This window comes from Numida meleagris, chromosome 19 (genome assembly GCF_002078875.1).
Source record: "Numida meleagris isolate 19003 breed g44 Domestic line chromosome 19, NumMel1.0, whole genome shotgun sequence".
In the NCBI taxonomy this organism is placed as follows: domain Eukaryota; kingdom Metazoa; phylum Chordata; class Aves; order Galliformes; family Numididae; genus Numida; species Numida meleagris.
The window spans coordinates 8,870,943-8,885,545 of NC_034427.1; the positions used below are offsets into that span (position 1 = coordinate 8,870,943).

General features: G+C 46.7%; 1 protein-coding gene across 1 annotated transcript in view; it reads right to left on the minus strand.

Annotated features, from left to right (window-relative positions):
- LOC110408020 (peroxidasin homolog) overlaps positions 1-14,603 on the minus strand; it is a 43,092-nt gene that overhangs the window by 19,882 nt on the left and 8,607 nt on the right. Inside the window, exons 2-7 of the mRNA XM_021416337.1 lie at positions 13,834-13,905; positions 6,680-6,751; positions 6,359-6,430; positions 3,520-3,591; positions 2,064-2,135; positions 225-394 (exon numbers count right to left, since the gene is read on the minus strand). Of these exons, the coding sequence (XP_021272012.1) occupies positions 225-394; positions 2,064-2,135; positions 3,520-3,591; positions 6,359-6,430; positions 6,680-6,751; positions 13,834-13,905 (530 nt within the window). The remainder of the gene's footprint in view (positions 1-224; positions 395-2,063; positions 2,136-3,519; positions 3,592-6,358; positions 6,431-6,679; positions 6,752-13,833; positions 13,906-14,603) is intronic.

Here is a 14,603-nt window from a genome sequence, read left to right on the forward strand (position 1 = left end):
CCTCCCATGTGCTAGAGGTCATGGGCCCATTTGTGCCAATTCAACTCTACAGACAGCTACGCCTGTTTTTGATACAAGCTAGGATGCCTTTGGCCTTCTTGGCCACCTGGGCACACTGCTGGCTCACGGTCAGCCCACTGCCCACCAAGCACTCCCAAACAGACGAAGCAATTCCAAGCCCAGAGCCCAGCCCTGGGACCGTGGAGTTTTTGCATCCCACTCACCGCAGTTGAACTCCTGGGCGGTCAGGGTGACGATGGAGCGGCCGTGCAGCTCCCGCGGGGCCTCACAGGTGGCTGCAGTCTGGATGTTGCCCAGCTCGGCGTATTTCTGCAGCAGCTCGGCCAGCCACAGCAGGTCGCAGTCGCAGAGCAGCGCGTTGGAATCCAGCCGCCTGCAAGGAGCAGGGGAAGGCATGTCAGCCCCCAGCATCCCACGTGCCCGCCCTGCCTGGCATTCGATCGTATGCCAAAGCGGAATCTGACATAGTTCATTCCCACAGCATTTAGATAGGATGCTCAACCAAGTCAGAGGGATTTTGCTGAAAATCTCTTGTCTTTCAGCTATTCCAGTTTCAAATGAAAACCATTCTATTACACCTGATTATGCCTTTTTTGCTTAATTTGATGGAAAGAAAATATGAAATACTGAAACTTCCCATATAATGGAGATTTTAACCTTGGAATGGCTGATAGCACTGCCTCTACTAGAGCTTTGTGAGCTCTCAGCTCAGCTATCACTGCACAATGGGCAGACATTCCTTTTAGCCCACAACCATAGCGTTGTGCATCTAACTGCCTCAGTGCTAAAATCCAATCCCACAGTTCGTTTGCAGGAGCACAAAGCACAACGTGCATTATAAGAACACCCTTTTTTTTTTCTCCAACCAGATAGCCTGCAAGATGCAGTGCATTCAAGTGAACACATGGGAATAACAGCACTGTGACAGCCCCCTGCATAAGCCATTACCGGAGTATACCAAAATCAGCAAAAACACCTCCATGATTTTAGGGTGCATGGGATTAATCTCTGTAGCATTTCTGCACCGCTGTAAGAACTTTTATTGCTGCAGCACATGTGGAATGGGAGCACCAGTGACCTCCTGCTGCACCCGCGCCTTTCCTCCTGCTGACCTCATTACGACGTGCAGGGCTGTGTGAAAGGACAAAGGAGGCTGCTGCGGGATTAGCTTATGTCTCCTTCCCCACAGACAGTTTTATGGGAGATGGGTCTTAGCCATATAAATACGTGGGGGAAAAGCCTCATGCTTTAATGGACAAACATCTGAGAAAGTGAGATTTCACACGAGGCCACGATGGGGCATTTCATAGACACTACATCTTTTTCTCTGACATATGCAGACAAAATTTCATGAGCTGTTCTCTGTTCAAGAAACATGAAGCATTTTACCTGCTCGCAGAAATCGCAGAGGGCTGTGGTGAGAAGCGCATTATTTTCTTGCAGTTTAAAATCATGGTAAGAAGCCAAAAAACCCAAAAAGCATCGTAGAACTTATTTCCATAGATCATAAAAGACCAACTCAATCTAAGTACTAGGGGATATAAGCAAGCAAAATGCAAGATTAAGAGACTGTCAGGTTACATGGGAATAACACAGCAGGGCTTTCCTTCACGGGATGAGAACTGAGCACTGTGGCACCCCGCTGAGCAAATTCTTTCCCTTCCACGTTAGGACGCTGATCTGAAGACATGACTGAGATCCCATCTGTGGCCCGGACATCCCACATTTCTGCAGGATGCTTTATGGGATCAGAGCATGTAGGGCAGCAGAGGGTTGGGATGACTTTCCAGGAACGTTCATTCCTGGGGCATTAGCGAGCTGTAAGAAGATTAGAGCTAGACTTTAATTAGACACCAGTGTGAAGTAACTACTAACTGGTTAAATCAGCTCTTGCGTCCAACCAAAACTGTTTTATAAACTTAACAGTGGCCTTAGAAGTGCAACAACTGAGAGCTTTGCCAACCAGGCACATTTTTCCTCAGGCCCTGGCCACCTGATCAAAGATAAACAAATGCTCTTTGCAGGCAATGTTTTTCACTTACAGTCGTTTGAGGGATTCCAGTTGAGAGAATGTCCCTGGATGAATCCTGGAAATTCTGTTGTTGTGCAAGAATCTGCAATGGAAGAACCCATGCCAAAACATTATTCAGTATTTGCACTACGCGGATGGTGACATCCTAGGTCAAAACTCAGCTTAAGTACAAAGGCTGTTCACCAAGATGGAGCTCACTTTTTACACTGACTGTGTTTGCTTCCATGAGCTACAGGGATTTTGTTCCTTTGTGAATGCAATGCAGCACACCAAAGCAGAGAGCGGGTGTGTACTGGAAATGGTGACTCAAGGCATGATATAATGGATTTAAACTGGAGCCTTAAAGCTAATCTGCTCCATGCTCTGCAGAGGGAGGAGAAAGGGCACAAAATCCCTGAGGACAGGACCCACCCTGTGACTTCTGCACCTGGGTCAGCTCTGGTTTAGAAGAGACTTTCTTCTCCCCCCTGCACATGACATGGAAGCTGTACAGGGCAGTCACTGGAGCAAGGCTCCAGCAGAAGCAGACAACTCATGCCCCAGACTCAGTGTTACTAACCCAATTCCGTGAGCAGATCCAATTCAGACTCTCTCGTTAGAAAAAAAAACACCGATCGCACTGAAACACAGCAGCGGGGACCAGGGTGGAATAATTAACCCTCCTTTAAGGAGAAAATTTGGTTATCCGTTACATCTAATACTCACAAAAGACCATTTACTAAAGGTAAGAATTCATCGCAGTAGATGGTGGGACAGAACAGAAATACAAAAGCGGTGTGCTTGCACGCAGCTGTCTGCACACGCACGTGTACAGGCGTGTTAGCCTAGCTGCCCGGCTTGGAGGCTGACAAACCTTCCTCTGAAATTTAAATCCAGAATTTTTGTTGGATCAAACACAGAGGCTGAGATCAGCCGCGGCGTACTGATCCAGGTCTGACTTCTCCCGAGGGTGTTTGGATCCCTCCGTTTTATTTTCCCTCCATGCATGGACGTAAGGCATATTTGCATGCACTAAAGAGGTGTCTGTTGGTTTCACTATGGAGCAGGAATCATTGCCCTTTTCCTGATGGCTCTACTGTCACTACAAGCAGCACTAGGGAGCAGGAGACACAGGACTTTGATTCCTCATTGCTTTCAAGTGGGATGCGTGTTTTTCTTGTTAGACTTCCTTGGGACTTTGTCCACACTGCCCAGCAGTGACTAATGTTGACCTTACAGTTGGAATAAAACTGACTTTCTACAGATTTATCCCTTCTTAGATGGAAACATAACACAAGATGAGAAAGCCCTTCGCAATCTCATTAGCCATCCTACTTTGCAAGTGCATAAAACCTGCATCTTTAAGGATGCTTTTCCCATTTCTCTCCATTTTGGAGATCATCACACTTTGCTTGGCATTACAGAACATGAAGGTTTATTTCCCCTTCTCCCCCCTTGCTCACATGAAAGGTCCCATCTTTACTTACAGCCTTTCAAGGTTGGGCAGGTCACTGAACGTCTCTGGCTCCAGGGTTTCCAAGTTGTTGAAGTGCAGGTAGCTGTCATAGAAAATCACAAAGGACAGGGTTACAGATCACAAATTAAAAGACAGCAGATCTTTCCGAATCACTGCACCAATATCCCCTAATCAGTCACTGCACATCTTAGGGCAGATGTTGTTCAGAAGCCAGCCTTTTCTTCATTGGCTCTAATTTTCCCTTACAAAAATAGCAGCCAGCATTGTCTTTCCCCTAAACCAAATGATTTACTCTCACTCTTTACAAACTCTAGCAAACACTGAGGAGGTCGGATTTGCTCTTCTGTTTAACCTACAGTCACCACTATCACTGTGAACCTGTTGCATCGTTGGGTGTGAGGATGAAGCTGCACGGACAGCCTGCAGCTGCAGCTCCTCATCCAACCATCATCACTGCAGCTTTGCTCACCTTGCCCTCATGCCTCAGCCCCCCTTGGATTGTTGGTGAGGAACAGACTGCCACACTATAAAGCACTTGTCAGCCTTTCTAAGAGGGATCATGAGTTTTCTGAGAATTGTACAAAAGAATAAGGCCCTGAACAACCTGATAAAACTGGCCCTGCTTGGAGCTGGAGGTCGGACTGGGGACACACAGAGGTCTCTTCCAGCCCACATTTTTCTGACAAGAGCTCCCAGCAAGTGAATCCACCCAGTGAGAGCAGAGTCATCGAGAACCTGCTGCCATCAGGCTACGCAGCTTCTGCAGACAGAAACACGTTCTCCAAAGACAGAGATGCAGTCAGCTGGAACACCGCGATCTAAATGGATCATCAGCGTAAACAGCCCTGCTCTTGTTAATGAATATTGCTAGTTCCACTAAAATCCCAAGCGACCTGCTGCTCCAGAGGTGTAGGAGACCTCTTGCATTGTCCCACATCCGTTCCAGCCATCATGGAAGGAAACCTGAGGTCTGCAGCAATACACCAAGAGTAACACACCAAGAGAGCTGAGATTCCCTCTTCCCATCTGCTGTGACATTACTAACATAACTGAAATGTTCCTGACCCTTAGAGGCATTTCAGTGCACTTTGAACGCTGCCAAAACTCTTCCCCCTGATTTTACACAGGCATAAATTTCACAGTGGAAACTGATTAATCATGGATCTACAAATACTTGTTCTGCTATTGTAGCTGACCGCATTAAGAAATAATTGCCTAAGCCTCCACACGGCTGTTTGATCTGCAATGGAAGGAGGCACAATGCATGGTTCGCTGTCAGAGCACGAACCAAGCTCACTGACTCACACTCTGTGGTGGAGGGCAAGTGTGAGGAGAGGAAAATGCACATGCTATAATAAGTTTGAGATATCTGCTGTCACTGCTTTGGGCCTTGAGGAAAACATCTGATACTGTCCATCAAGTGGGTTATACTTTTCCTTGAAAAGCTGGCCTGTGAGGTACAGGAAAATGGAGTTGGATTTGAGCAAAGCTAATTCTTCTGGAACCATGCCTGCCTGAGAGACTGAAAACAGATGGGCCTTTCAGAGGGTTGTTTGTTGGTTTTGTGGTTTTGTTGTTTTTTTCCTTTTATCCATGACATCAAGTCTGGAACGCTCATTGTTAGAGTATCACTGTGGCCAGCACCATCTCTGCAAGCACAACCCAGCCGGTATCTGCTTCCTATGTTTTCTCCCAGGCATCACTGCAGAGCTGGATGAAGGAAACCCATCCCGTACACCAGGATAGCAGCACAGCGAGTGTTGAGCTTGCTGGAGCTTCCCGTTATGCCCTCTCCAGTTCTGCTGTCAGCCTGGAGAACAAGCTGGACTCTACTCCTTTTGCAGGAAAATTGCTAGTCACACTCCAGCCCTACCAACTCTGTCATTCACAATCCATGAATTAGTGGTTTCACCTTTGCTGCCTGTTCTCCAACGATGCAAATAATGCCTGTACTTCAAACACCCATGCTTACATTCTTTCCAGCACACACATATTTACCCACGTGCACATAACATATCGTGACACCTGACATGAAAAATCGAATCCCAGTTTAGCAAGACACATTAAAAGAGTCAGACCTCAGTCTTCCCATCTCATCTCGAGCGTGGAGCACTAACAGTCAAAAAACAAAACTACTTTGACAGAACAAGAGACACAGATTTGCAATAAGCAGGAGGGCAATGAAGGAATGCAGGAACGTCACTGTGACAGGCTCCAGCTGCCAGCAGAACACACGAGGCTCCTTTCATCGCAGACTGCCATGCAGCTTGGAGGGAAGGTCCTTAACTTTGTTTGCCTCCATCACCTTCTCCCCATTGGAATTTCCAGATGCTTGAGTGCATGGGGGCACCACCTTCCTGGCGGCTTTCAGAAATCGCCCACCTCAGCTCTCAGCTTGCGCTTCACCCATTTGCTTCCAACAAAAGAGAAAAACACAACTGCTGCTCTCAACTGAAGAGAGCAGCCAGACCCTACACCGTGTGCTCCAGGAGTCACAGCAGGCAAACACAGGAGGGCAGCTGCACTCTAATTCAAGCCACTGTACGTGTCCCTATTTTCCTCCCACTGGAAGGTCTGCGGATGCAAAGGTATTCAGAAGCACAGCTGGGCTCTTCCTATGCTCCAGAGGTTTGGGGCTGGGAGAAAACATACAGCACGTCGGTAGGAAGAGTCCTTGTATTGCCTAACCCAGATCAATACTGGGACCAGCTGCACGCAGATGAAGCCAGGGCAATGCTGCAAAGCTGGACAACAAAGCTGGACATTCCCACTCCTCGCTAAGTGCTCTCCACAACTGGAAGTGTAGAATTAGGGTTAGACGAGCCAGCAGCTCACTCGTGTATACTTACAGCTGCTCCAGGGAGCGCAGTCCGCGGAAGGCATGTTGCTGGATGCTCTGGATTTCGTTTTTATAAAGGTAGCTTTCAAAAGGAGAGAGAAAAACACATCAGAACAACCGCCCAGCAGCCTCATTTGAAAAGACGCAGGAAAGAGCCACGAGCCTCGCTCCAAAGCAGAGCTTTCTGATTGGATTCAAGGGCAACGTTTTACAGCTGCAACATTAACATCCAGAAATTCTGAGCGCACAAAGCGCACCCTTCACTGGAAAACGTTAGAAGCGAGCTGTTAAATTTCAAAGAGCTTAAGAGACTACTGAGCTACCAACTCACAGGTACTTCAGGTTCTCCAGATCTTCAAAGGATCTTCTCACGATATGTTTTATCTGGTTATTGTTCAGCAGCCTGTTCAGAGCAAGAAACCAAAATACAGCTGGTGAAATCACAGTGTGAGAGACTTGGGGCATTTCTGTTGCTGGGTGGCCATGGAAAAATCCTTAATGTTTAAGATTTAAAGGGATTATTAGGCCAAAGCTGGGATGCTCACAGCAGGTAACTCAAGAACATCTCTTGCCCAGAGTTACCAAGTGCTTCTAACACGTACAATATTCAAAGGTATTTCCTTACCTCTCACCACAGTGATCTTCACCCAAAAGTTACAATTTCAGCTAGGAAAAGGATGAGGGGAAGGGAGACAGACAGCTGGAAGCAGAGGGGAGGGCCAAATTCAATCATTGCTGCCATTTCTGTACAGCTGCACAGGTTTTTGGAGTGCACGGTTGCGTTAAACAACGTGTGAGCAGAGCCAGGTTTTAACCGTATGAAAGCAGTTCAAAGTGCCACTGCATGGGTTATAGGAGTTGTTAAAACGTTAAGGCATTAGTTTAATCCCTTTGTATACACATATCCACGTATGAAAAATAAATAAATATTGCAGGTCCCGCATCCGCTGCTATGCAGAAACAGCCTCTTTCAATCTAGAGAGCCTCGTGCCAGATTTTAATACAAAATCTACGGACAGCATCATGTTGGCAGGCATCTCTGGCTTTTATGTGCAGTTGCCATGACTGTGGATGTAAATGAATGCCTGCGCCAGTGACCAAAAAGGCAGTTCACCCCTGTAACCACCACAACGGCGCTGACCACACAGCTGAACGCTACAAAAACTCCTTCTGCAACCACTGCCAAGCCAAACACCACGAAAACTCAATAAATCACTTACAAATAGCTCTTTAATGGACAGGATTTAACTATACATCGTGGCTGCCTAGCTGCACCGCTCCTTTGGGTCTTTCCAGCAAAGCTTACTGTGGCCACCAGTGGATGCTATAGTCTGATGGCTCAGAGTAAGGATTTCACCTTAGTTTTGAAGACTCCTAACTGGAGATGTGGACAAAAAGGAGAGCTGTCACTTCACACTGCAAAGACTTGTTTTTCTGGTGTTGAAGGAAAAGCTGCTACTCCTTCTGTAAGCCGTCAGACCTTACAACATCAGGTTCAATTCAATGTAAGAACAGTTCAGACTGCCCACGGCACTTGTTTTCCAAGTTGATTCTCTTTTCTTTCTGGGGATAAATATGCCCCTCAGGAGCAATTTGCCACCTGACAGCACACGAGAAGACAGTTCACAGAATCACAGAATGGCTTGGGTTGGAAGGGACCCCAAGGATCATCAAGCTCCAACACCCCTGCTGCAGGCAGGGCCACCAGCCTCCATATCTAATACTAGACCAGGCTGCCCAGGGCCCCATCCAACCTGGCCTTGAACACCTCCAGGGATGGGGCATCCATAGCCTCTCTGGGCAGCCTGTTCCAGCACCTCACCACTCTCATAGTAAAGAACTTCCCACTGATATCCAACCTAAAACTTCCCTCTTTCAACTTAAAACCATTTCCCATTGTCCTGCCATTATCTACCCTTTCAAAGAGTTCAGTCATTTTCCAGCACAAAAGCCCCATTTTCTGCCCTTCTTTGATGGAGAAATTAGGGTAGAAAGCACATCAGATAGCCTCTGGTACAATGAGCAAAGGTTCCTTCCTGGGAGGAAGGCTTTGTACAGGTAAAGGGAGGAGAGAAAAGACAAAGAAATGAAGAGAAATGGAAAAAAACATGTTGGAAAAGAAGATGAAGATTCAATCAAATGCCCCAGGGATGCAAGATCTCAGAAGCACAGATGTGTTATGGCAGCTTCACAAGTTGCCATTGGTTTTTCTGCTACCCCGAACTTGGGTGCTGCTGCCAGACTGTACACTGTCAGCATTGTGGACAAGCAACCCGAAGAGGTTAATGCTGGAAAGTTTCTGCACAGCTGGAAGCAATGGCTCCGTACACATGGTTGAGGCTACATAACCCGCTTTCGCTCATAAGGATGCAAAAATGATGTCAAGCTCTTGGAACACGCAATCATGCTTTGACAGCCAAATACGCTGCGTGGAAACGGAGCCCCTGAAAACCAACCCAAAGGTTTATTTGTTAATTGAACACCCAAGGATTGGAAATAACTGCTCAAGAGCAGCGCAGGAGTGGGCTTTTGTCTATTTACCCACAGGACAAAGACAACACAGGCACCAACCGCGCGCGCGCTCCCTTCCCTGCCCTCTCAGCATGCTTTCATCTGCAGCCAGACAAGAAAGAAGGCAGCTTGTTCTCTGCTATCTGATCCTTGGCCACACTTCTGAGGACGCTGGATGGGCTGATAAGCAGGTGCCAGCTCCAACGTCATTCCCATAGAGCACCTGTCCCCTGCCATGCACCCACTGCTCATTTCACGAGAAATGAACGAGAGGACTCTCAGCACCAGATCCTGGGGGCAGGCACACCGACAGCTTCAGTTATACCATGCTCCACCATGGTCTGAGCTCCTTGGCCGACCTGTTAACATCGAGAGCTTAGACCTGGACCAAAATCTACAGAGATCACAAATTGCGACATACTGGCCGATTTAATTTTGGTGCTGTTGAAAAACATGGATCACATCCATTCTGTTGTCTTGGCAATAGGCCGGTGACCTGAGCCAAATGAGAGAGAAACTCTGGAAGTTCAAATGGCACGCAGTATCCCAGCCCCTTATCTCATCGTCTGATATTTAAAAGAACTAGTCACTGCCCAATTAAAGGTTAATGAGTGCATGGAAGAAGCAATCTCTGCTTCCTGTTTCAGGATTCCCTATTGTAATAGAAGGATACGTCCTGGAATACACTCAAAACTGAGATAATTTATGTCTATCACATTGCACATATTCCAAAGAGCTACTTCCAGGGAAATCCGTGGACAAGACAGCACATCTGGATCCTAGAAAGACTTCAGATGGCTCGTGGACAGCTAGCTGTTCCTGGACTCCTGTGCACTTCACTCAGGCAAAGAAGCATGCGAAATCCTGGCCGTGGTTTGCATGACCTGGATATTGATCCCAGCTGCAATCAATAGCAAAACGCCCAAATTCCTGGTAATATTACAGAAAATTGAAAGCAAAGTCCTACTACAACCAGATCTGCTGGGAATAAAAGCTCTGGCAGACAGAAGCTGGAAAGACCATTACTGATGCTTGTCTCAAGCATACCCTGCAGCAAAATAAGCTAAATTAAAAGTATCAGAAGTACATTTCCTGGAGCTTACCAGGACAGCAAAATGATGTGGTGGTCCCCTCCATGACAGCTGGTAAATTTGGCTCAGAATGAATAGATGTACTCAGTCATGCAGGTTTTATTCCTGAAAATTCTTCTGGGAGGCTTGAGATACACAAGCACTATGCGATCTGGCCTGTATTCACTATGGGAACATTTCACATTGAGTTTCCTTTAGGTTCTATGCTCTGTCTGTCCCTCCCTCTCCCTTCCCCACCCTGTCTCCAGGTTGCCAAGCATAGGCTTAAGTTGCATTCAATGAGTCATTTTTCTATTTTGAAGCATGTGTTAAATGATGTGACAGTACAGAATTCAGGCTCACAACATGTACTCTTTCCTCTTTTCATTTGACAAACCACATGCTGCAGTCATTGTGACACAACAGCTACTTTTTTCCTCCCACCATTAATAGAAATCACCGTGTACTGCATTTAAAGGGGGAGAAAAAGTTAGCTTAACATTGAGCCATACATTCTCCCTTGCTGATGGAATGATCTGGAATAGCCATTTCCCATATTTGAGAATGAAACTTTTATTCCGAGATTCAGCAGCTCTGACATCCTGCCTGCTCACAGGGACTTGTGCTCTCAGGGGAGGGTCAGGCTGGATATTAGGAACAATTTCTTCCTGGAAAGAGCAGTGACGCAGCGGCACAGGGGGTGGTGGGGTCACCGTCCCTAGAGGTGTTCCAGAGCCGTGGAGATGTGGCACTGAGGGATGTGGTTAGAGGGCATCTAAGAGGTTTTTTCCAACCTTAATGATTCCACGAGGCACCAGAGGATTCCAAACAGCACCATCAGTTACTCCCTTGCTCACCCTGATGCACTTCACAAGCAGCATCTGAAGGAGAGCTGCAGAGCTCACCAAGGCACCTTTTGCTCTCATGTGATGCTTCCTAAATAGCCTGAGCACGGATGGAGCTGTGGGTGTCCCTGCTCACTGCAGGGGGGTTGGGCCAGCTGGCCTTTAAAGGTCTCTTCCAACTCAAACCATTCTGTGACTCTAAGAAGCAGAAGGAAGGGATGAGGAAACCTTACAACTCCAAGAATTCCGGCCCCAACTAATTCCCCTGGTGCACACAAGGTTGCAGACAGCTGACAAGTGAGCTCTCAGCAGGGCAGGATTTCGGATAACTGCTTGTTACCTTTGCTGCTGCATCACGAGTCCCCCACCAGAACATGTAATGACTGCGGTTCCTCCACAGGCAAACAGGGCTCCTGCTTTTAATTTTAAAGCAGTGTTCTGTAATTTATCAAACCTCCTGCATCAGGGAGAGGAAGGAAGAGAGCTAGGGGAAGGCCTGAACTTTACCCAGGATGTTTAAAAGCCCCACGGGCACTCAGGACAGGCTCCTCTTCTCTCAGCTCACCTCCCTGCATCGCTCCAACGCAGGGCACAAAGGTTTCCTAATCAGGGTGGTTTATAAACTGTCAAACTTGAATATTCCACAGCCATCCTGCCTGGAAGGAGACACAAAACAGAAAATGCACCCGACTGTACTGCCCTTCCTCTGCCAGGACAGAGTGCTGCAGGAAAAGGCTCTTTCAAAAGTACATTTTTGGTTAAGGAACATTTAGGTCTGAAAATCCCATGGCACATAGCTGCGGTCTGAGAGCTCCCACAGATGGACCCTGAGCTATTTGTCCTCCAAGCAGCGTGCTTCGAGTATTCTGGCCAAACTTCCCCAGCACATCTCTTAGGGACTTTTAAGGATTTATTCTCTTTGTCTCTTGAAAACCGATAGAAATCCTGAGGCGAAAGGTTGCCATCTAGGAAACATTAGCAAATTCTTCAGCTCCTGTGAGTTTTGATGTGGGAATTAGACAAACCAGATTTCCTTGAGAGAACCTTGCACTGGGAGCACAGGGTCTGACCACCTCTCCTGTTACCTCCCACGTACTGGGAACTCGATAACTTCTGTGAGTGTGAGAATAACTGATTGTTCCAATTTGCTGGCCAAAGCAGGAATCAAAATGGAGCACAGGAACTACTATCTCAATGGGAAGGTTTCATGCATAAAAACAGTTGATACTGAGAATTGAAAGATTAAAATGGTATGCTTCGTTAGAGCGGTGTTTTTCAGCTAGCCCAGTATTCCAGCTCTGGTAACAGCTGCAAGACACAATTCACAGAAAGCATGAGAGCCTATCCACCACCTGCACCAAACACATCCCTCCTACTGCCCCGGCATCCACCATCATGAGATGGGGGGGAGGGGAGGGTACATTCAAGCCTATTTCCTTTAGCATCTGTTCATGGAACTCTTGCTCTTGAGGTCCCTATCCAGGAGCACATGAAGGCAGAAAGCAAAAAGACGCCACTTGGAAGAGTTGGTTTTCTTGACTCAGTAGAGCTTCAGTGGTGGAGGAGCAGGATGGGAAATCACAGAAGAACTTTGTGATAAGGTAAAGCCTTCCAGACTCTAGCTCTATTTTTTTCCCTTGATATTTTAGGCTCATATAGGGTAAGAAATACAATCATCTTCAATTACAGAAATACATCAATATTAATTTTCTGCATCTTTTCTATTACTTTTGGTCATTACGTACCACATGGTGCTGTCTGAGATACTAATGAGGGCTGTTCATGTATTCCGGCCAAGCAGAGTCTTTGGAAATAACACTTTCCACCAGCCTATGAGTTGGCCTCCTCCCCTGTGAGCAGGGGCACAGGCATTCTGCAGCCATCCTGCAGGGTTTGGCCAATCAGTCCCCAACATGCAGTGAAACAAACTTCAGCAAGCACTGATTTTAAAAACAAGGCAATTAAACAAGTCTCTGTCACAGAGCACTCCTATATCCTTACTCTTTCTACAGCTTCTTACAGCTGACTGAACTTACTCCCAGGTATTCCTTCTTTCAGCACTGCCATCTCTACTGGAGCAGGGATTTCAGATCTCCCAAAGTCAGGCAGAAAAAATAAATACAGACTTTCTCTCGCTGTTTGCAACCACAGACATTTGAACCCAGGAAATACGAATGCGTCTGCCATGCAGTGCAGATTCCCAAACTAGCTGGTCGCCTCACAGAGCAGCTCGAGCTCAAACCTGGAAACCTTATAGCTGTTAGCACCATGCTACAGCTCGAATAATCAGATCTGAGCCTTGACAGGCCAATTACATCCAGCACAGTTGTGTTTCTGATTTGGGAGCTGGTTTGGATTCAACTCCTTGGCTACACAGTGCAGATGTACTCGTATCTATCTTCAAACCCTCGGCCTTATGGCAGCAAGAGGCAGTGAAGGCTCCCGTTACTTCCTCTGATCAGAGTTAGAAACTTGTTAGTAAAGCAGTACATCACCCTGGTGTGAGCACGCCTGCTCTGGTTGGGATGCAGGACCAAAGGAACTGCCTTACACTCTCATCCCTATCTGCACTAAGGTCGGCGCTGGTATTTATTTTAAGGCAAAGCAGAGTGACAATCTGGCATTTGGAAGGACACACTCTCACTTCAGTAACCATCTTGCAGAGCAGCTGATGTGGTTCATGCATTTAAAGCATTGTGAAAACGAAGAAGCTCTTAAGGCATCCTTCCATCATCTGGACCCCAGGCCATAACTCTTTTTACGGGCTACTCTAAAGCTATACATCCTCAGGCAGTAAGAGTATGCGCCAGGAATTATTCCTCTTAAAAGACAGGTTAATTGCCAAAATGTAAGTTATTAAATTGCACATTTGATTAAAAAAGGGTAACACACACGACCCAGGGTAGAACAGAGACAATCGTGAAGCGTTAGCTGGATATGTGCAATTTGGCTGAAATAACTACAGAAAACCAAGGCCATCTTTAAGCCATTACAGCGGTTAGTACCAACATAAGTCATAAATAAAACACTTCGTGGCAGGATCAGCGAGTGGGACTTACAGCGTGTTGAGGTTCTTCAGCTTCCTGAAAGCCCCAGGTTGTATCTCCCTGATGTGGTTGAAACGTAAATCTCTGAAAGCAGAAAACACAATCAGTGCACTCATAACACAAATGAGCCAGCAGAAATCAACATCAAAGGGAAGACGGCTCCTGGGAGAGTCTGCGCCATGCCCATAGCAACGGGAGCAATGGAGACGACATCAGGGAGAAGGAAGAGGAATGTGGATGATGGCTGGGGGCTACCATTACCTGCAAAGTCAGCCACCAGCCTGCACAACCCCACACCTACAACATTTGTTTTCATTCCGTAGAAAACTAAAGGCTGAAAGGACTCCAGGGATGATATCCATGAGTCGCAGCCAAGGTCTGCTGCTCAGCACCTCAAGTTCACATACAATGATACGTGCTGATTTGTCGAGGAACACACATCATCACGTGGAGCCGCTTTTTAGGTCCCTAACAAAATTATCTTTGTCCTAAAATGGTTAAACGTGATCAAATAACCTCATATTATAAGCATTTCACATTTTTCTTCACACTGCTCCAAGACTCCGAGCAGCTTATCGCTGCCTGCATTTCAAATCTGTGCCAACTTCAATTAGAATTAGTGGAGTCCAGGGGATTCTGGCAAATTTCAAGGGCTGTCCATGTAACCGCATTGATTTGGAACCCTAAAACATGTTTTTTGATTGCTAATGAGATAATAAAGTAAGAGCTAAGTGGGTTAACCCAGTTAAGCAAGTAGAAACGCTTCTATAGGGAATGCGCAT